The following is a 22,287-nucleotide window of genomic DNA, read 5'->3' as shown; positions in this document are numbered from 1 at the left end:
AAAGGTTCTTGACCAGACGCAGCTCAGCTCTGTGGCTCTGGATGCTGTTCAGGCTGAATAGGTGGGTATGAATCACTCTCAGATCTAAAGGGTGACCGGATTAGTTGTTGGAGAGCACCACAGAGAAATGCGGGGATGTTTTTGTTGCCCAGGCGATGAGTATTGTGTTTGATAATTACATGGTTAGAACAATTCGTGAACCCCTTCGGGTCAATCCTTAATTTCCACAGTATTTGTCTGCTAACGTTGTGTGAGCACGCAAAGCAAAACAGATTGTCAACATCACTGGAAACTTGGCTTACATAAAAACAGTGTAGCTGCCTTTATTTGTTAAATGTGATGTACGATCAGCGTCATCCTTATCAAGGCTTATTTAAGCATCACCTTCTTAAAAATAGACCATAATGACATCTTTTAAAGTGCGCTGGAAAGTACAAAGCACCGTAAATATTGCTGACATTACAAGCTTGTGGAAAAGCTCAGAAGCAGCAGAATCTAATGTGAGAATCCAAAACAGATGAGAGATAAAGGACAGGAGTATTTTCCCCTCAGACTCACCTGGTGCATTAAAGATAAAGAAAAGAGAGGAGGGACATTTTTTTTACTCTGTTCACATCCTACAACTACCTAATAATTAAGTTACAAAGAAATGACTTGATTTTAAAATTATTCTTTTAGTTAAGAGCAAGATGAAGATCTTGCTTAACTGATTTCATGGTAAATATAATAAAAAAGGCCGTAAATACAAGCAAGTTTCTTTAAGTGTAGATGTGGCAGCAGGACTTGCAAAGAATGTGAAATATGTTTCAAAACTCTGTGTCACAGGTTTTCAGGGTGTTCCAAGATAGCATTTGTGTTCCTTCAGAGTTAGGTTTGAATTAAGTTTGTGTTCTTGACTTAAACACATCAAATAAAACTACATAAACACCACAAAATGGACCTAAAAGAGGGACTTTGATCAAAATGTGTCAGAATATATCAGAAGTAACTGTCAAATACTTACAGAAAGTTACTTAAATGAGATTCAGAGCATTTTTGTTTGTTGAAGAACAACATTCTCCTTTTAGTTGAAGGTTTTTTTATCGTCTTGATAATTTCTAGTTAGGTGATTGCCCTGTTGTAGTTGCTGCTCCTGATCTGTGGAATAATTTGCCTCTCTGTATACGATCTGCTCAGACTTTAGAAGACTTTAGGGTGCTCTTAAAGACCACTTCTCCTCATTCAGGTAGCCAGTTTGTTTTAGATTTCCTTTTATAGTGATTTTATTTATTTTAAGGAATTATTTTATCTTCTTTTTACTACTGTCTGTCCTTTGAGATTGGTATTATTTTTATTTCACTTCTACAGCACTTTGGTGTAGATTAAATTTTTAATCTACAAAAGGTTTCTGGTTAAGGTAGATACATTTCCTAAATGGAGAAAATGGATCAGTATGTCTCTGAACTACATCAAATCGCAAATTATATGATAATGGGGGCTCCCCAAAATCTAGATGCCTATTCTGGATTAAACATGTTGCCAATAATTTTACCTGATTCTGAAGTTATCTCAACATCCTCTGTTTTCATTTCATTTTGTGTCATTACATACTATACTCTGCCGACTCATAGTTTTTGTCACCACAATTGTCAGAATTAAATCTAAGTTTGTGTTTTTTTATAAATACAAAAACCAATTTCATTCTGAGTTAAAATAAAATGATCTTCTCACCTGTGTTTTGGCTCGCATAAAAGGTGCACTGACGTTGCAGATCTTCTCATTCTTTGTCTTGTCTTCTGTGTAACAATCAATTTTGATATCAGATGTATCCTGAATCAAAAAACAAACAGGAATTGATTTCTATTTGTAGCACACATGAATCTTATTTCATAGTTAAGACTGAACAGAATCGCTCAGTTTGAGAAATTCGTCCTCAGTAACAAAACGAGCGGTTTAGGATGAAGATCGCATACTTTGACAATGATGCTAGAGAAGCGTAGATTGGGTGTGAAGGTGATATTGAGTTGAGTATTGTAGGCATTCTCTCCCTTGTTTTCTAGCTTGATGTCCACCAACATCCTCTTCGTGTTTCCCTCGAGCACTCGCAGCAAACTCTCCGTTCCTCCGTCACTTTGATGGCGGCAGAAAGCACCACGGAACCGAACAGAACGTGCACAGAACTGACTGGGAGACAGTGAGATTAAACCCAAGATAGAGCTCACTTAGCGTCGACTTATAAATACCCCTGCCTTGTCTCGTGTGTGATAATGTGTGTGTACATACTTTCGAGTCATCAGGTCGGTCACAGTCTGCAGTGACAGGTCCGGCATGCAGTGGTCGTCCTCGTCACAACCATTCCAGAAGGGCAGCTGGTCAGAAAAAAACATTTTCTATTAGTTAAAATACTAATGGACCTATTTTGTTTGAATTTATACTTTGACTCAGTTTGATTATTATCTATAAATGTGTATTTTAATAACTTCAGAGGTCAGAGGGTTTCTTACCTCAGTTTTCACCAGAGCAGGCCAGCTATCATCCAGAACTGGTCCCTGGTCTTGATCTTGGAGCGCCACTTGAACTGCAAACACTATGGGCCTCGCATAGTCTGTGGTCTCCTAATATAAAACCAAACGTTCAAAGATTAGCCTGTGGATCTACTCTGTTGTGTTGAATTTAACTGCCAAGGAGGGTATCTTAGTTCAAGGAATCTGACTGAAGGTGTCTTTGTAGAAATTCAACAGCACAAATTGGGCTCCGTTTACCAAAATTACAAATATTAATTTGTTCCATCAGAACAGAACTGATAAATGTATTAAACAAATTTAAATGGTCACAACAAGCGTGCATTTTGAAACCAATGGTTGCACACTTGTATGTGACCTTTGCACCCCTCACTGTGAGCCTTACCATGACGTGAAAAAAGAAGTGCTTGCAGGCCTCTTTCCCTGGAAGGAGCGTCATGTTTTGAGGCTGCAGCTTATGAGGGTCATCAAAGATGGCTCGAGGATTGAAACGTCTCTCCAAAATGGACACATTATATATGATCCCTGTTGGGGTAGTAGAGAGGATTAATTATTAACACAGCTGTGTAAAAATGTAAGTAAATCTCCTTTTTTTTTAATCACTTGAGATTCATGGGCCTCAGTTGTTCCATGGATTATTAAAGTCTCAGTAAAAAAATAAACATCTATAAATGATTTCACTGCAGACTCTGAGCATATGTTGATTGTCAGACAAACAAATAGAAGAATCCAAACTTTAAAGCCTTTTTCAAACCAGAATTTTTGGATTATTTACAACCTTGTATTGTCATGACATATGGAAAAGTCTACTAAACGAAATAATACACAGAAAATGTACTTGAGGTCAAGAAGAGAATTAGAAAATTGCAGAAATCATATGTTATGCAAGCAGATGTGGGGAGAAAAACTGGCAATCTCACCGTAACATCAATAAGCATCAATATCAGTTCTGAAACATTTTGTTCTTTTTCATGTTGCAGCTGTATAGGACTCATTGAGCTAGACGGCAATTTGTTGCCAGTGAAATAACTTCCAAACCTACAAAAGAGCACCAAAAAAACAGCTTGCCTATTTCTTCACGTCTCATGCACTTCTTAGAAATATTGTAAACAGACGTTTATACAAACGAGATTTACTTCATCGAGACAGAAGGCCACAAAAGCCTCACAATCACCAGCACATCTGTCGTGCATTACTACCAGACATGACGACAGGAAAATCAAATAAATGAGTTCCACAGGATCCAGCCATTCGAAGACAAGATAACTCCCCCTGTTCTGCCTCTCATTCTGTACAATAGATTTGATAAAGATGTCAGAGGGTGAAGAGGTTAACTCGGAACACACTCCCCCTGATAAACAATGAAACCAGACCCTGTCATTACAGCTTTTAAAAAGAAACTGTGAGCAGATGAGCCTGTGCTTAAGAGTGGGTCACTTTTGGTGGCACAGCACCCATCTGTAAGCTTGATTTGTCTGTCACCACATGCAACAACAGGCCAAATAAAACCAAATAAAACCGACGCAAACCGTAGATGCTACTCCTACACACTAAAAAGGACATTTAATAGCAGCAAAATAGTGCAGTTGTACCAGTTGTCAAGGCTGCAGCTTTAGCTTTGGCAGAGAAAAAGCAGTGAGATCAGAATCTCTTACGGCTAGTAAAGAAACCTTCTTTTTCTTTGGCGTCACTCTAAATAAAAGTAGCCATCAGAGTTTTTACAGGCATTTGTATGTAGAAAAGTTTTGCAGGACTTGAAGGATATGTGTTAAGATGACTGAATGCCATTTATCACTTGAAAGTAGACGTGTTCATGCTGTCATGTACTACTTCAAACATCCAATGGTCATACAAGACCGTTGCCAATGAAAATACACACATTATTTCTTTGGTTAGAGTTTGTTTTCTTTTTATAGGTTGTAAAATATGCAAAATGCTCTTCTTCTTTCACAGTTGAAATATGGTTTGTTCAGCTTGGACAGAGTTAAAACCTAAAACTTTACTCAGATGCTTCCACTGCAGCTGATTATTTATACTGGCTTACCAATTTCCTCTGTGGGTGGAATGGCTGTCCTGGCAGTGATGTTGAAACATACAATGGCTGACATGCAGGTCACATTTTTGCCACCTCTCTGACAGTCTTTCACAAAGATGTTGACCTTATTGGGCTCAAACCTGACAGTGGTATAAATCCGCACGACGCTCTTTGACCTGTGAGGGCACAAAGGTGAGACAGATCAGGCCAATCCATCAGCTGTGGGATTACAGAGTTGTAGACATGTGTACACAAATGTTTCTGTTACCAACACCAGTTATTTAAAATGAAACATCAGAAACAGAACTAAAATCTTTAAAGTAAGTCATGGCATTTTACTATTAAAAAAAAAAAAACAGTTGCAGCAATACGTAATGGGTGATGGACAAACCAGAGAAGGACGGCGGCACCAAGTGAACCCACCGCCAGGTCCACCAAACCATCATCATTCATGTCCATTGTGCCGTGAATACTGCGGCCGAAGTACTGCAGGCCTGCAGCCAAATCTACAGCTGCTATCCTCTGAAAAACAGAAGAAAACTGAGAACAAATCTTCACAAAGACAGTAAGCACAGTTTACACTGATATGGATCAGGTCACTATTAAAAACTTGTAAATCTGAAATCTATGCACAATACTAAAAGAACATACTTTTTAAAAGTTTTACTTATTTACTCTTAATACTACATTTTAAACAAATACCAACTTTTGTCTGAAGCATATCATTATGTTGTTAATCTAAACTGTGTGAAGGCTTGTTAGTCTGTCATGATCACCAAAGCATACAGTCTTAACCTAGGTTTTCCTCCTCAACAGTCTCTGAATGGATTATTTTCTGTCTTTTCTGTTTTATTGTTTGTTTTTATTCTAATCCTATATGTAAAGTGTTATAGGGTCTCATGAAAGGTGCTATAGAGATTCAAGTTATTATGAATAATAATAAAGTTTTCTTTATTTTGCACATTCTAACCATTATGCACAGCCATGCTCCCTTCTGCGGAGTTGCCACAGCGAGTAAAGTTGTCCTGACACAACCTGGACTTGAACCGCAGCCTCAAGATTACGAGACCACAGCATTGACCGCTGAGCCTTTGTGGCCCCCCCATTCATGCCAATGGTCCAGCACATAAAACATGCTAATGTAAGGTCTGAACACAAGTTTATTTATTCAATTTTCAAAGGGTGAAGTTGTGGTTATATAATAAAAAAAAAATCAGTTTTTAATATAAAGTTATGAACTCAAAAAGTTACGAAACGATAGATCATATTGGCTGATTTCAAGATACAACATCTCTTCAAAATACTATTTGCCAGGTTAATAAAATGTGTTTTAGACAAGAAATAATTTATTTTAAATCACTCACAGTAAATTATCATAAAAATGAAACTTTAGATTTTGTTTGTTGCAAAACAACAAGTTTCTGGAACAGTGTGCAAATGGGACTTTATTGCATAAATGCAAGAATCAAATATTAAGTTTTATTTATTTATTTTTTCCTCATGCAACACACACACACATGCAAGTATAAAGGAGGAGTGCCAGGAGGGTCATTTTTATGGGTACAAATGTGCAATAATGTTTATTCATCCCATTTTGGATGAAGCATGTGGCTTACACATTCAGGTTCAGAACTGCTTTGTGTAGGAAGACTTATCAGACCAAATATTTAAAAATAAGACTGACATAAAACAGTGTATAGACTCACTAGATTATTCTAAATCCCTGCTGCTTATAGAAATGACAAGTAAACCTCTGTATTTGTATGTAGATCAGATGTGTTCACTTTTCACATACCCTACCTGTTTATATTTGCGCAGTATTCTGTTATGCTGGCTAAAGAAAACATAAATGGCTCCTTTGTGGTCGTCTTCCAGCGGAGCTCCCACCACCAAGTCGTTAAAGCCATCACCATTGAGATCAGGGACGGGAGCGAGGGACGAGCCAAAGCGAGCATTCTGCCCACCGTTATGAATTTCCAACACCCCTTCGTGGATGAAACGATTCTGCAAAATGAGATGGGGAACAAAGATATTACAAGTTGTTTGCATGTGCAAGAAATGACTTACCGGTACTGCCTCAAAATTCTGAAAATAAATTTACCATCATGATCCCTGAACACCCTCCATTTTTGTTATCACACTGCATGCTTTGAAATATTTAGCTATAAATAGATGTTAGAAACAGTGAAAATTTACAAAGTGGGAGTTCTGGTGGCTCATTTCTAAATAAATAAATAAATTCTCAAAGAAATAAGCTAAAGATCGCTAATAGACCAATAACTCATCCAAACACAGTCTGCTTAAAAAATAGCAAATATTTTCATTAGTTTTTCAGTTTTCTCTACATGTTCTTTGTCTGTTTTGTTCATTTATCGTATAAAATACACTGATCAGCATCAACTTTAAACCCAGCAGTCTGAGCTTCAGTTTTGACAGGTTGAAGCATTGAGTCCAAAGGACTTCTGAGGATGTCTTGCTGTATCAGATACAAAGACGTCAGCAGCAGATCCTTTAATTCCTGTACGATGTGAGATTGTGGGGCCTCCTTGGACTGGACCTTTTTATCCAGAACAGACCACAGATTTTTGATGACAGTAAGATTTTGGGAATTAGGATGCCGGCTCAACACCTCCGATTGGTTTTGATGTTCCACAAAAGACTGACAAACAGGTTTTAGCTTCAAGGCAAAGGAGTATTATGCAGCCGAACAAAGCCTCTGATGTTAGAGACTACTGTCAACTTCACTGAAACTATGAGGGGGTCTACAGGGTTGTTTATGCACATGCTTGCAGATCGTGGTCAGCACAGCCTCCTCTGGTTTGCCTTTTCCCACAATGCATCTTAATTCTGTTTCCTCCCAAGGTAAACATGATTCATCTAAGCAGACTACTGTCTTCAGCTGCTCTGCAGTCCAGTTCTGACGCTTCTTTTCCCAATGAAAGCACTTAAAGCTGTGGGAAAGATTCTGACACAAGGAAAGCTGGACTACACATTTGTACCCAAACAATATCATTTAGTTATTTCTCTCCAGTAGTACTTTTATGTATCTCACCACCTTATGATCTTCTCTTGAGTCAATGAGCCAAGCAAAACCAGGTATCCCTAATTAGATCTTGTTTTTAAGGTACTAATTGCTGTTGTTACAATTAGATTTATCTTGTTTTCAACAAATTAACTCCAAGAACTAAAATGTTTGTTGTTGTCCTGAGTGTTAAATCACTACTTAAGTGCTACAGTAATAGGATATAATCAATCAGTCTTTAATTAGTGTGGAATTGTATTTTAATTTGTTTAAAAAATGTTTTTCTGTCTCGTAATAAAAAGACCCAGATGTTACAGAAATAACATTTACAGTAAAACCCACAGTTTGAGCTCATGTGAGCCAAAATAATCCACTATCATCATTAACTATTAAAATTTCATCTCCAAAATACTGATTTCATCTTTACGGGCTGACATTGAACAGAATAGCTTATCATCTAGTCACTTGCACAGACAAAATAAAGAAAGCTTTTACAAGATGCACTTTTATATACTATTAAGAATAAGAGTAAATTACATTAAACAATAAATATTAATTAAAAACAAAACAAATTTAAATTCAGTGGCACAAAAGCCTGTTTTGAAACAGAAGCTTGTGCAAAAAAGATGTTTGAAGAAAACTTATTTGCTGTTTGTCTTTCAAAGAAAGTTCATCTCCAGCTCATGTCCTGTTTACATGAGATAACTATCCCCTCCAGTATGGTTGAGTCTTTCAGTGACTGAATTCTGCCAGATGACTTTCCATCCATTCATTTAGACGTCTTATAACAAGACCAAGTCAGTTATTGTCCTTTCTGCCCCATGGCCAGCTGGGTTTGTTGTACCAATTATCTTTAAAACCATGTCACCTTCAGATGTCATGCTGTATTTTACACAGAAAAAAATAACATTTAAACCATTTTCCCCCTTCTTGGTCTAATCGAACAGACGATCAACTCTGAACTCGTTATTTCTTCCTGTTTGAACGCAAACACCTGGCAATAAAACAAAGGAACTTTAACACCAGGTTCAGGAAAGCTCTAAAAAATGCCTTAAAGCTAAATTCTTTTCTTTGAAGTTCTATTCTTACCAAGTGGAAGATAACTGTGTCTTTGAAAGCAGCAAACCTTCTGAAACATTTTTCAGACAACCATCTAAAACACAGAAAGACTACTCATGAAGATTGTTTCTCTACTTGGCATCAAACCGTAAGAAAACTCAGGGCTGCCAGATAAAATATGAGATCACTTGTTTTTTCAGTCGTATAAAGCGAGTTTATATAAAAAGGAGCTTCTACTTCTCTGCTACCTGACATGTGCATGTGTGACAAAGTAGGCGATTTACAGAGAAACACGGAAATCCATAAAAGCTGCTTAAATTTGAAACACATGGTTCCTGAGGAGGCAACAAAGGGTCACAAAAGGACGTCTATGCCATATATGTCAGGCAAGGAAAAGAATTTCATTTCTCATCAGCTGCTGGATTTTAGGACATATTGTTCAGCACTGAACTTTTCGAACGTTTTTCTTTTTGTTTGTTTTATCTCTCAGGTTTTGGTCAGAACCATCTGCTGTCCTTTTACTCAATAATATTTTTCACCTGCTTCCCATCTATACAAACCACAAATTTCAATAAGGGCAGACGTTCTCGTCATATAGAGCTGAACTAATGAAAAAATAAAAAAATCTGTCTCAAAGACAAAACCCCAGCATCATCACTCGCCCCACACTTGTTCAACTTTTAAAGTTAAAATCTACTTTAGCTCAGTTTTAGATAAGATTTAAATAGGTTCCCTGAAGATATAAAACATAAAAGATTTGCGAAAGGAGAACAATCATTTTTAAAAACTCAAACAACGTCAGCCAATGTCAGCCCATTATCTCACTTTCAGACTTTACAGAAAGTACTGATTAAAAGGTCGGAGCTGCTGGGCTCCTTTGTTTGCTCTGTATTTTTTTCTTCTACAATAATCTTAATACTTGGACTTCTTAAAGTTAAAAATATTTAATGCTTTGCTTTTAAACAATCCTCTAGGTTTAAAGGTGAAATAAAATAAAATAAAATTAATGAGTTTTCATGTTTTTTTGGATCCTTTGTGTCAAATGGACCCAAAGTTACAAGGGTTTCTCTTCCTCTCTTCAGTTACGAGGGCTTCAGGAGGGTTAAACATGTTGGTGTAGATTCTCAGTCATCCAGGACATAGTTAAGTCCAAAAAAGGTTAAAAAAACAAAAACAACTGGACTTTTATCCTGTCGCTGAAGACGTTTCACTTCTCATCCGAAGAGCTTTCTCAATTCAAAAAGTAGAGAGTGTGGAGTTTAAGGTTTAAAAGCTAAGAAAAAATGAACAAAAACAGATCAAAAAAGCTCTCCAAACATGTGGATATCCTAACTGGGCTTTTGTCAAGCCGGTGAGGAAATCTAAAAAACACAACACTGAACAGAATAAGGAGAAGAACAAAAACAAAACAAAACAAAAAAACATTATCATCCCTTACGTTGCTGGAGTATCTGAGAAACTCAGAAGGATTTTGTCCAAACACAACATCCTGGTACATTTCAAACCCAACAGGACTTTCAGACAGAGGCTGGTCCACCCTAAGGACAAAACACCCAAACACAAACTGAGCGGAGTGGTGTGGGCAGGAATGTCCAGACCTCTATATTGGAGAAACCAAGCAGCTTCTCCACAGACTCATGGCTCAACACAGGAGGACCAGTACTTTAGGACATGACTCAGCTGTTCACCTACACTTCAAGGATAAGAGACTCTCTTTTGAGAACCAAAATGTTTATATTTTGGACCAAGAAGACAGTTGATTTGAGAGGGGGGTGAAGGAAGCCATCTATGTGAAAGGAGAGAAACCAACTTTAAACAGAGGAGGTCTCAGATTTCAGCTTTTAAAAACCTATAATGGAGCTTTAGGCCTGATACACAGTCAGTTTCACACCAATCAGCACCTGCATTCATGTGACCAGAGTGGCCCATTTGTGATTCAGGCTAACAAAAACCCTAATGAGACTCTATTTTGAGGAGAGTGAGGGTAATCTGCATGTGAATCCAGTTTACAGAACATCTTAGCCTTAAAAGCTTAATCTCCACATTCTCTGTTTTATGAACTGAGAAAGGTCCTCGGATGAGAAGCGAAATGTCTTCAGGTAAAGGATAGAAATATCTTTTTTTTTTGGATTTTAGTTGATCATTATCATAAAACAGGGGTGGCACAGTGGAGCCTTTTTGAGTGGAGTTTACATGTTCTCCCTATGCTCAGGTGTGTTTACTCCAAGTACTTTGGTCTTCCCACAGATCAAAAACATGCATGTTAGAATAACTGGTAAGTCTACAAAAAAAAAAATTGTCCCTAGGTGTGAATGATTCTTTGTGTTGTTTTTCTCTATGTGGCGCTGTGATGGACTTGCAACCTGTCCAAGGTGTGCCCCGCCTCTCGCACAGTGACTTCTGGAGATGGGCACCAGTTCCCTATGACCCAGGAAGGAGAAGCGGTAGATGACGTAGAGAGTACCACAGCCAGCTGTGGCAGACTGTAGTAGGATACTGAGGAGGTTACTGTCACAGTGTTTATCAGGGTTAATGGAAGAAGAAGAAGAAGAAACAAGTTTTGTTAACAAAAGTACCGATTTGAAAAGATGTTTGGTCTGGAGCTCAAGCTCCACATTTCACAAGGGTAATCCCCAAGCTTTCCAATGATGTCACAGTCTTCAAGGGGTTTCCCATCCAGACAGCAAGAAGCAGATGGTGCCGGTCGGACAGCGGGTGGTGGTGGTTCTTCTACTGAAGGTTTGTTTTTCAGGTGGTCCTCTTCAAAACGTTAACTGCACTCTCAGTCTCCAGACTTTGGGTTGTAATTTTCACCAGGAGCTAAACTAACCACATCTATTAAACTTTCTTGTCCTTCAGGAAGCTGAAGAATGACTCAGCTGTTTTAAGTTTGGGTCGGTTCCCACAATTATTTGCAACACACTGAATCATTTCACAACCACACTGTCTGTATTGACTATTTACTGCCTTGTTGGTATTCCAGTGTTCGGCTCTCGAGACATCACACTTCCCAGTGATCACGGAAAATGTCAAAGAGACACTAGTAATATTTTTCTATCTTTTAATATTAATTTTAAATTAGTGTAAGTTTTTTTTAGATGCAAGACTCTGAAAACAAGGACCTTTTATGACTTTTTTTTTATTATTTATGTTAGCTTCAAAACACTTAATTTCATGTTTTAATTAAACCCTTTACAATGAAAACAGAGAAAAAGGAAGGACAAAAAAGAAACAACGCTATAAAAACCCACTGAGCTAAACTGAATTAAATTGTCCTTTATTCTTTCTTTACAAGCTAACAGATGTAAACTAGGCATCATTTGTTCTTGAAAAAACGTAAAAATAGTTTTCTGTTTTTTTTGACTTCTAATGTCCTTTTCCCCAAAAACACTTTACACAGTTAGCACAATCACACACCCAATTAACAGATCACCCTATGATCTTTTACAAAATGAAACCCTTTTGTGTAAAATACATCAGTTCATAAAACCAGTATTTTGCTACCATATCAAACACACATTACTGATATATTTAATTCTTTTGTTTAACCATTTACCCACAAATGTGAAAACCTAAAACACTTCTTACACCTATACCTCCCTCTACTACTAGCTACTACAAGTAAATAAGTAAGTTTATTTTTACTTTTAAAGCACCTTTTAGATTTTAAAGCTCTTTCCCAAGTGTAAGTGAGGTATAGAGGGAACCCTTAGAGAATAAAAACATGAATTTACCATGTTTTTCACATGTGATCACACAAATATATGTACTGCTACATCCTTGTGTTTTGAAAGGAAGTGACATCATGGTATTTTTCTGTGTTTAAAGCAGGTATAAGTGATTAGTGTTTTGCTAAAAGTGACTTTTTTGCTTATAGCTGTGCAAATTTCAGCTGGTATTTTTCACCCCAAGTGTAAGGTTTTGCTAGTTGTTGCTTTTTTTTTTTTTTTTTAGTGTGAAAGAAGTCATAAAAAACTGCATAGATCAAACAGTGTGTATTAAAACTTCACAGCAGAAAATATAAAAAGATACAACAAATATGGAAGGTAACATTTTTTTTTGTTAAATCTCTAGATTCCCGGAGTGCAGCTAAAATATTCAGCAGGACCTCAGGGAGTCATTTAACTATTTTTCCAGAACCACAACAAGAAGTTTTCAGCAACACCTGAATCAACCACATAATTATCATTAATCGTCCCAAACAAGCGGCCTTTCTGTCTCGCTGATGACACATATTGTAAAGCAGTGAGTGATTTGTTTGTGTTTTGTTTTTAGGTTGAGACTGCCACCTGTGATGTGGTTTTGGCCACGCCAGACATTTAAATACCTCATCTGCCCCTGCTCGGTGGATTCAAAACATCTGAGGACATTCATTATCCCAACGAGCCAGACAGACCTGGAACCGGTAAATTTCCTCCTATTAAAAGGCAGTTCTCGCCTCCAAAAGGTTTGCTGGAACTGGGTTTAGATGGGGCAGAATTCTTTCCTCTTGAGTTCATTATATGCATCTAATAAAGTCGGCGAACTGGCATGGCACGGCTCTCTCATTTAATATGCACATTTAATCTGGAAAAGGTCATTTCATCAGCTGAAACAAAACACTTGTGATGAGGTGTGTCTAAAATTAAATTGGGAACATCAGGTGTTGACCCAGTTTTGTGTTAAGTGGTTTGTTCGTGTGTCCCCTATGTGTACGTAAGAAATTTCTACCTACCAGCTCTGTTATTCTGTAGATGTAGACCTTTCCTTTCTCCAAACCTGCGCTGAAGAACATTGGTGCCGCTACTAAAAGATTGTCAGTTATTCCGTCTCCATCAATATCCACAGGTGCAATCTCACTGCCATAATAGGAGCCAATCTGAAAGAAAGAGCATACAATTATGCAGGTTGAGCTTAACCCTAAAAACAGTAGTTCAGCTATTCGATTACAGTGCCATCTGGAAAAGTGCTTGGCTGTAATATAAAGTCCACTCTGTGCTAAAACGACAGTTTTCTTTCCTGCTGCCTCTTGAGCTACGTCTTATTTGTGTTTGATTTACTGATGAGGTTAAGAGGCTTTTGAACTTGAATATCATAAGCAAACATCAGTTCTTACTGAGTCACAGCAAATCCTGATTCTTTCATTGATGCTCGAGCTGTGACAGCTTTACTGAGAGAGTTTGGACCAGACACTGGAATAAATGGGACGTCTATTGGTTTGAAACAGATTTGAAACATCTGCCTATAAAATAAAATTTAAAAAAAAAAAGCTTTCTGATCAAAGTGGGTTTTCAGGAGACAAAAAAAAACATCTGTTGTTCTGGATGACTTGTTATTGACAAGGTACATTGTAACAGTCTGTGAATTATTGCCAGGTTTCAGTGTAGTGGTCATTAACGCAAAGCACCTCATTCCTTTGAAATGACTACATATATATATATATATATATGTAAAACTGAATTGCTTTGGACACTGGGATTCAACCCCAACAGATGATCTGCCAATAACTCTGTTTAAACAACAAAAATTCACTGAACCATTTGGTTCTTACATCGGCCTGCACCACCATAAAGTTTAACATGTTTTTGTCATTTGCACTGCAGATAACAAACAGATACTCATTTTATCGAGCCTCACATCCAAAATTACATTTCCATCTGGACATTTGCCTTTTATAGGCTGTAAGAAACCCTACAGGTAAATTCCACTTCTCCTCTTAACCCTTGCACTTAGCCCTACCCCTGTGCTTTTTGTGTTCATGCTAAGGGCTAGGGGTGTTCTGACTCCTGGTGTGATGTAGGTGAAGGTGTAGGGCTTTCTGAGATTTTTAAGGGTCACACTTCAAACAAATGGTGAAAAACTAGCTGTTAAAACATTATATTGTCTCAAAAACCATTTTTTATTGTCTACAGTATTTTATGTTTGCTGTCATTGACAATATTTCCAAACAATCATGAAAAAAGTCTTGAATGCCGATGTCTGTTTCAAACTAAGTAACATTTTAAACAGCACGTTGGAACTTAGAAAAAAACATGGCATATCTGTATATAAAAATGATAATGGATGACATGTTCGCTTCTTGAGGATCTCTTTATCTCATGGTGACCTCAAGTTAAGGGCTTTGGAAACACTCAAAATGTATCTCTTGGTAATAATCAGATACAAATTCATGTATTAAATGTTTAGTACCTGGATATTTATCCTCTGTTACATCTTGAGAGTTGCTGGATTGTTTACTAATCCATTCTCACCACTATATCATGAATAAAATTTCAAAATAAAAACATTTTGTCCTCCTAGGTGCTGGAATATGGAATGTGGTTCCTTTCAGACGTAGGTATCTCTTTATATAAACTCTAATTTTCTACATAAGTGTTGGTTAAGTTGTGGTTGCGACTGTACCTGGTGACCTTTGAGTGCGTTCAGGATGGTCAGGTTGCCTGAATTATTCAAAGTGAAGATGATGACTTTGCCGGTGTGGTTGAACCGTGGAGCTCCTGCCACGAACAGACGACCATTTCTCGACGACACCACAGATGTTACAGTGTAACCTGGTGACGTGACACACACACAAACACACACATTACAGCTCCACTCACTGGCAACAAACCTTCTCAAGATGTGACCATTTGTGGCCTGAGTGGGTTATTCTCTGTGATGTCAGTGCTGCTGAAACTGACAACACAGATTAAGATGATTGTTTGCCTAACAGGGAAACTTTAGTTTGATTATCAGGCACTGCAGCTTGCTCCAGTCTTTGCTTAAGCACAGCGATAAACTGACCCAGCTGAATTTCATAAAACCAATCTCTATGACTCAAGGAAAATTAGCAAAAAGGTTGCAACTTGAGAACTGCAAACTCTGAGCCATATGTTGTTATGCAGAGCTTTATGTCCTGGTTTTTGATTTATGTAATGTCTTCTTTTCCAAAATGAACATTTTGTCGTTCTTTTCCACATTCATGCCATTTTCATACCTCTTTGATTCCAGGTTTAATATTCTCTGTGTTTCTCCAAAATTATGCATCCACCTCTATTTCTTTTGAGCTTAGATTGGCTTTTATTGGCAGCCTGCTGGACAAGCTCAAATGCAAACCACTGATGGTAAAAACAGAGGTCTGTGGTGTTGAAATGAGATGAGGGTGGTTATGTTGAAGAGCATGCAAGCAGTGGGTACACTTTGGAGAGGAGGGCTTCAGCGAGGACAAGTGGCATTAAATCACAAGTTCTGTATGTGATTTCTTTAAAAAAAAAACAGAAGCCTAGGACTGATGTCTCTGGGAACTAATGTCAAATTTTACTTGCATTTCATTCCTCTTCTTAAACTTTTCTCATCAACTTTTTACAGTTTTCTGATGCTACTCACCTAAGTAGGCACCATGATTTTTGAGCTCTTTGGGAAACTCCTGCAGGTAGGATGACTTGGGAGGAATCACCTTCCCCTGCCGTGTGTCCTTCAGCACTGCTCCGTTCCAGTCATAAGCACCAACAGCACCAACCAAAATCCCATCCTGTAGGAGATTGCAAATTTAGTGCTTACTGTATAGCCTAATAGAGAAGAATGTAAATGTACTGCTGGTGCAACAATCACACATGTGGTAAATATTGTATTTCGTAAAACTGAAGTAACTCGTTATTCACTATTTACCATTTGGGAGAACAGTGAGTGGCTCATCTTAGATTATAACAAATATTTGATGATTTGATTCAACTTGTAGTGAAAAGTGGTAAACACAAACTTACTAGCTGTAACACTATTTACACTAGTGGTTAAACACAAACTCAGTGATAAGTTTAGTTTATTATTTTCTTAAAAAGTCTAACTTGGTGTCATGTCTAAAAATTATTTTTTGCTATTAGGCCAACGTACAGGGAAGTGGTCCTTTTCTTTAAACAAGGTAACAATGTTTTGATGAACTATCCCTGTTTAAATAAATAAATAAATATAAAACGTTTTCTTTACTTCATATAGACATATGGAACATTTTGTACTTTGTAGATTACTATTATAGTATAACCTAGATAAAGTGAATTTTATCAAAGAATCCTGTCATGAAAGGCTCAAGTTATTAACTAAAACTAATGACAAGGCAGTAAGGGAGAGTTATTTCTATAAAAGCGAAAACTGTTTAATATTTTTATTGAGATAATCTTTTCATTGATGCTGTATCAATATAATAAGTTACCCAATTCATCGTTTTATAATAAATTCTTATGCTTTATCTTAAAAACACCTTTTTGTTCCCTTGAATTGACTTGCTTCTTGTTTATTAGCTAACACCTGGTTTTGGTTTTGAACATTCTTGTAATTTCTGTCGAGGTGAGTCCTTACTGTAAGTAAGCTGTAAATTGAGACATAAATGGGTAATTTTGTAGGTTGCAGTTAAGTTAGTGGATCTCAAACCTCAGGAATGTCTCATTTGACTGATTAACCTATGTAACAGCCACAACAAGCACAGAACCCTACTGTGATGCTAACCACATACATTTTGCTCCTACAAAAGCAGGAAACAAAGCAATTCAATTGGACTTTTTCCCATATTATTAAGCAACAACAAAGAAAATGACCAAATCAACTGCAAAATCTGCTATTAAAACACCACTAAGTCTTTAATAGTCTGTTCTTTGACTTGATATCCAAAAAAGGAAATAAAACAGCAAATGTAACACAGGAAGGGTTGAGGAAGGGCTTTCTATAATCTGTGGTTCCACATACTTTGTGTTTCTGATGCTGTGATTGTAGGGTTTCTCTGCATAATAATTTCCTCTTTTTTTCCCCCCCTTGTTGTACACAATATTGTCTACAACACATTTTCCATCTTATTAGAATGGTCTGGAAAACTTGCGATTGTCTTCCTGAAAGACGGATTTGTGCGCTCACCACATTTGCACTACGTCACTCTTTAGCAGCAACATTACGCCACTGTGGTTTATCGGTTTTGGCCAAAATGATCGCTATGGCAGATGGGAGAAGTCCCAAAACAGTTCAGCCTCATAAACCAGTGACCTATTTCTGCTGCAGTTACATGTAGGGACATATCCGTCTCTTTGGTTTGAATGTCAACTCTTTGTTGTACTGGAAAGCCCGGTTCCATGGCTCTAAATATATATACAGCTTTAGATAGGGAATATGACAAAAGACAGAAAATTGTGCAATGTATATAAATGCACAAGACATCTGCACAGTATATGACATGAGCTTCATTCAAAGTTGACTCTAATTACAGTCAGTAAAACCATCTGGGCCCTCAGGACTGTTTTTCTCCTTTAAAGCACCAACATTCTTTCCAAAAACATTATCCTAGTCTCAACACTCATGCTGGTGTTGTCAAGAATCTCTGGAATCCGGCCTAATAGACACAATTTCCAGCCATTCCAGTCACCCAGCTGCAAACTCTGGGTATATTTATTTTTCTCATAAATTGGACTTATTTTTCCCTCGACGAGCTCAAGAGTGAAAGGAATCTGAATTATTAAAGCAACTGTATGGGTCTTAAAACGTCGGGAGGCGAGGAATGAAAATAGGTATGAACAGCAGGTACAGTAGAAGAGATGTGTCTTATCTTCATCTTCCAGCTGTGTAGCACCAGAGCCAGCACACCTGCCACTTAGAGACAAGCAAATACTCCTAGGAAGTTAAAGACAAAAATCATTCTGAGTAAAACTCTCAATCCTGTCTAGGCCCTTCACTAATATGTTTCACTGGGAGACAAGTGGTGTCTTATTTCCCACTGCTGTATTGTTAAAATGGAAAAAAAAAAAAACCTGTCTGCCTGTCAGTGGCTCCTGAATCAGGGTGACCTAAACCTCTGGGGTCACGCAGCAGGCCTCTCAGGGGGAAAAAAGAGTGATAAACGCCCCATTGCGGGAAGGAGTTACGAAGCGGCAGAAGTTCAGACAATGTGTGTTGTTTTACCCACTGACAGATGGTCTGAGACAGCGGGATAGCAAAAGTCAGACTCACCTCCACATTATGCGTGGAAAAACCTGCCTGTGACATCTGGAGGCCAAACGCTGTCCCGTTCTTACTGGTTCCTGTGTAAACAAGCCAGACTTAAAGGTTTGAAGCATTCCAGAAGCAGAAAAGCTGCACTGTCAAGCCACAGTCAATTTATAGGAAGAAAAACATCCAAGTCTGAAAATAAGTGTTTCAAATTCATGAACATTTTAAGACATTAAGGGGAGAGACAAGGCTACGACTTTTGGGAACTAGTTGGAGACACAAAATTGCAAATTAATGCTAGTTTTAGCTTCGAATCACGCCCATTGACACGTTTGCACAAATTCCGCATGAAATTTGAGCCAAAATAAGCGAGGAGTTTGCATATATATTGACATAAAAAACGAAGCTTTAGAATTAAGGAAACTAAATTGAGAAGAGTTTAAGACATGCTTCAAATGCTTACAATTACTCTGTGACTATTTTTAGATCAAATTTTTGATCAATTATTGTTGCTAAATTGTTTATGCAGCTATCATAAAAAATAAAAGTCTGTAGTGATCTTCAAAAACTATGCTGAAAAGCAAATATATTTTACAGCACATTTAACTACTAAATCTTAATGCTTCACTATTAAGCCCAACATTGTTAGAATTGATAGAAAAATAAGCAAATCTTGTTTCAAATTTTTTGAAACTTATGTTTATTGCAATCCATCTTGAAGGTTTTAAATAAAGCACAACCTTCCAGGCTGAAGATGCGTTCCCCAAGAGCATCCACGATATCTTTCAGTGCCGCCTCGTCTGTCACATTAAAGAAGTGTTTGTCATCAGGGTCACTGGCAATGTACTTGATTTCATTGAGGAAGGTCTCGGGATTGATTCCTCGGCGGTTGTAGTAGCCAAGTACCTGTGAAGGTGAGATTCAGGCATTCTGTCACTGCGTATTTGAAGAACATGAAGAATGTCAAGCAATATAAGTAATCACACAGAACTATGACAGGCTAATGGTAGCCCTCTGAGTAGGGTTCAGATTTTGGTTTCCTATTAAAATGCCAGTGTTGTCACCATTTCCAACTGGTTTTAGGCCAAATGATGTCAGAGGCTTTGCTCAGATGGTTGCCAAAGGCTTAGGCACACTAAAGAAATCAAGTCTGCCATTAACTCCACCAACAGTGGCAAAGACCAATGAGCTCTGTGGTCTGGAGGAGATCATTTACACCTTTAGCTCTACTTCCACATAAAAAAAAGGCTTGGAGCTCTGAGAGGCTCTGAATGGTTTCTGGAGAGACTTCTGGAAAGACCTGTTTCAGCTCAATACCGTGAGGTCGCCTTGGTAGTATTTATGTTGTTTCAAAGCTGTGCAGAAAATTTATTAGCCACCAGAAAACCCAGTAAAACCTAAAATAATATGCCATAAATCATGTTAAGAACTGGTCTGGTAGACTCACAGCTATGGCGTAACGGGTGATGCCATCCTTCTCACAGTCCTCGATAGCTTGCTGGAGATCGGCGCTGTCATGTGACTCACCATCAGTTATCACTATCATCACCTTCTTGGCGCCACGCCGACCTCCCTGTTTGAAAGCTTGTGAGCTATGAGAACAGGTTTGAAATCTTCAGTCAAATAAACTACAGAGAGGAAGACGAGTGAGGAAATGGAGATACTGTACCGTGCCGTGCTGATGCCAAGAGCCGTGTTGGTCTCCTCCCCACCTCGCTGGTCGATGCTGCGGGCCCTTTTTACCACCTCCTCCACTGATTTATAATCACTGAGTTTGAATTCATGGACCACCTTCTCACCGTACTGAACAACTCCAACCTTTCCAAGAACAGATTACATCAACTTAATAAAAACAAGAAGACGTTGGCTGCCCAAGTTGTCATTCTATTGACATACAACAAAAAAGAAAATACAAGAAACTAAAGAAAACAAACAATAAAAAAGATTGAGCTATATCTGCGGAAATTGTGATGAGATTCCTGAAAAGTGCTTGTTTCTTGTCCCTTGGTGGTTAAAGAACCACATTGTGTGAAAGAAAACTATTTTTTCATCATTTTAATGCAAAAATCATGTCTTTTGAAGTAAACTGTGAGCAGTGCAGTTTACTCATTTCATTAGAGAATTTTTCTGATAATATAACAATTAATTTGGAAAAAGTACAACACACCCAATAAAAGTTATGACCTGATGTTTTGGTGTTTGAACGATATTTTTATTTCAAAGGGTGCACAAGTAGTTAGTGGTTGAAAAATGGGGAAGAATAAAAATCTAAATTTCTTGTACATTACATTACATTACATTTGCATAGCAATCCCACCAGAAAACTAAAAAGAACATATCAGACACAACTTGTAAAAGTAATAGCAGTGAAAACTCTTAAAAAAATGAAACCCACTGTTTGCTCTGTTCATACACACCTGGATTTGACCTGGTCCAACATGGAACTTCTGAAGAATGTTAATAAGAAAATGCTGCACTTCATACCAGGGGTAAATGGAGTTTGATCCATCGAGAACGATCACTATGTCCATAAACGTTTCACATCCTGAACATTTTTGAAAAGACACACGAGCACACATAAAGAAACAGATGTTTGTAATGAATATGTATTTTTTTAAAAAACAAAAAACAATTCTCTGTTGAGTCAGCTGAGTTTTGTCCACTCTACAAATCTTTTTTAAGCGTACTTTGAAAGGCGGGCATAATTGTCCTGGAGAACTTGAAGCCTGAATTAACTTTGGAGCATATTCCAGTGCTGTAGTAGGAGCTGCCACACTCATACGACCACAGCGGCCCACAAGCCTGAAACATAAAAGAAAGTGTTTACACAAGCAACAGCTCAGCATATGACAAAGTTATTACGCTGGTAGAGGAATTCTGCAGGGAGAAATGAAAATGACAACCTAATTAAACATGCTTTTTTATTCACTCTAAAAAAGCTCCCGTCTTTCAAAAGTCTCACCACAAAGCTGTTGTCTTTAGGGTTAGACGTGAGTGTCATTCCCAGCCTCATCTTGTCCTTTCGCTCTGACACGTTGGTCAGGGATATCTTTCCTTGAAGGAAAAGGAATTTCACTGAGAAGATCTCGGATGCACAGTGCCATGCATGCACAGTCCTACAGAGAACAAGAGCCATCTGGGACTTTGGCTTGTTATTTCTGTCTGGCCAGTCAGCTCAGGAATAACATCCTCAGATCTGAATGTTTACTCGACTAAACTTCAAGTGAGCACCTAACCAACATAACACATGCAACCCTTTTGAGGAGGCGAGCAGTAAAACGTGTGGTAAAACACACACATAGAAATGTACATAAACCATTAAAAAGTGTGGAATGATTGGTATGGTACCCACACTTCTGTCTTACACATGTCACCATGATGTTTACTTACAAATGCCTAAAGAACCAACATATATTAACACATATGCAACACCAAAAAGCCTCGGTTATATGTACTGTAGTACTGTATATTTCGTAAAGATGTAGTAAAAGTTTGAGTGGTGTTTTGTAGTACTATACCTAAATTGAGCTTCATGCAACCGTTGCCATTGGTTTGTTTGCTCAGTGAACATTTATAAACATCCCCTGTTTGATAAGGGCCAGTCGTTTCATACGGGGCCCCAACTAATAACCTGCAAAAAGGAAAAAAGAAAATGGTTTTAAAAAGTTAATATGGTTGATCAATGTTTAAATTTGCTTTAGTCTTCAGTTGATGCCTATAAACAGTTAACCATGAACAACTTCACCTAA

General features: G+C 37.8%; 1 protein-coding gene across 3 annotated transcripts in view; it reads right to left on the bottom strand.

Annotated features, from left to right (window-relative positions):
• The window catches only part of itga11a (integrin, alpha 11a), a 50,221-nt gene that overhangs the window by 8,891 nt on the left and 19,043 nt on the right, over nt 1-22,287 (bottom strand). For 2 of the 3 annotated variants that reach the window (XM_017414175.2, XM_017414176.2), the window contains 19 exons: nt 22,057-22,169; nt 21,501-21,592; nt 21,226-21,340; nt 20,956-21,083; nt 20,208-20,356; nt 19,986-20,130; nt 19,279-19,444; nt 18,560-18,630; nt 15,962-16,106; nt 14,999-15,147; nt 13,332-13,475; nt 6,337-6,540; nt 4,928-5,058; nt 4,546-4,712; nt 2,887-3,026; nt 2,484-2,594; nt 2,263-2,348; nt 1,953-2,163; nt 1,711-1,809 (listed from right to left, as the gene is read on the bottom strand). In XM_017414175.2, the coding sequence (XP_017269664.1) occupies nt 1,711-1,809; nt 1,953-2,163; nt 2,263-2,348; nt 2,484-2,594; nt 2,887-3,026; nt 4,546-4,712; nt 4,928-5,058; nt 6,337-6,540; nt 13,332-13,475; nt 14,999-15,147; nt 15,962-16,106; nt 18,560-18,630; nt 19,279-19,444; nt 19,986-20,130; nt 20,208-20,356; nt 20,956-21,083; nt 21,226-21,340; nt 21,501-21,592; nt 22,057-22,169 (2,566 nt within the window). Of the gene's footprint in view, nt 1-1,710; nt 1,810-1,952; nt 2,164-2,262; nt 2,349-2,483; nt 2,595-2,886; nt 3,027-4,545; nt 4,713-4,927; nt 5,059-6,336; nt 6,541-13,331; nt 13,476-14,998; nt 15,148-15,961; nt 16,107-18,559; nt 18,631-19,278; nt 19,445-19,985; nt 20,131-20,207; nt 20,357-20,955; nt 21,084-21,225; nt 21,341-21,500; nt 21,593-22,056; nt 22,170-22,287 lie in introns of those variants that run through there. The other variant, XM_017414177.3, reaches the window with a different exon arrangement.

This window comes from Kryptolebias marmoratus, linkage group LG15, assembly GCF_001649575.2.
Source record: "Kryptolebias marmoratus isolate JLee-2015 linkage group LG15, ASM164957v2, whole genome shotgun sequence".
Classification (NCBI taxonomy): domain Eukaryota; kingdom Metazoa; phylum Chordata; class Actinopteri; order Cyprinodontiformes; family Rivulidae; genus Kryptolebias; species Kryptolebias marmoratus.
The sequence above is the reverse complement of the archived record's forward strand: the minus strand, read 5'-3'. Positions and strand labels throughout refer to the sequence as shown.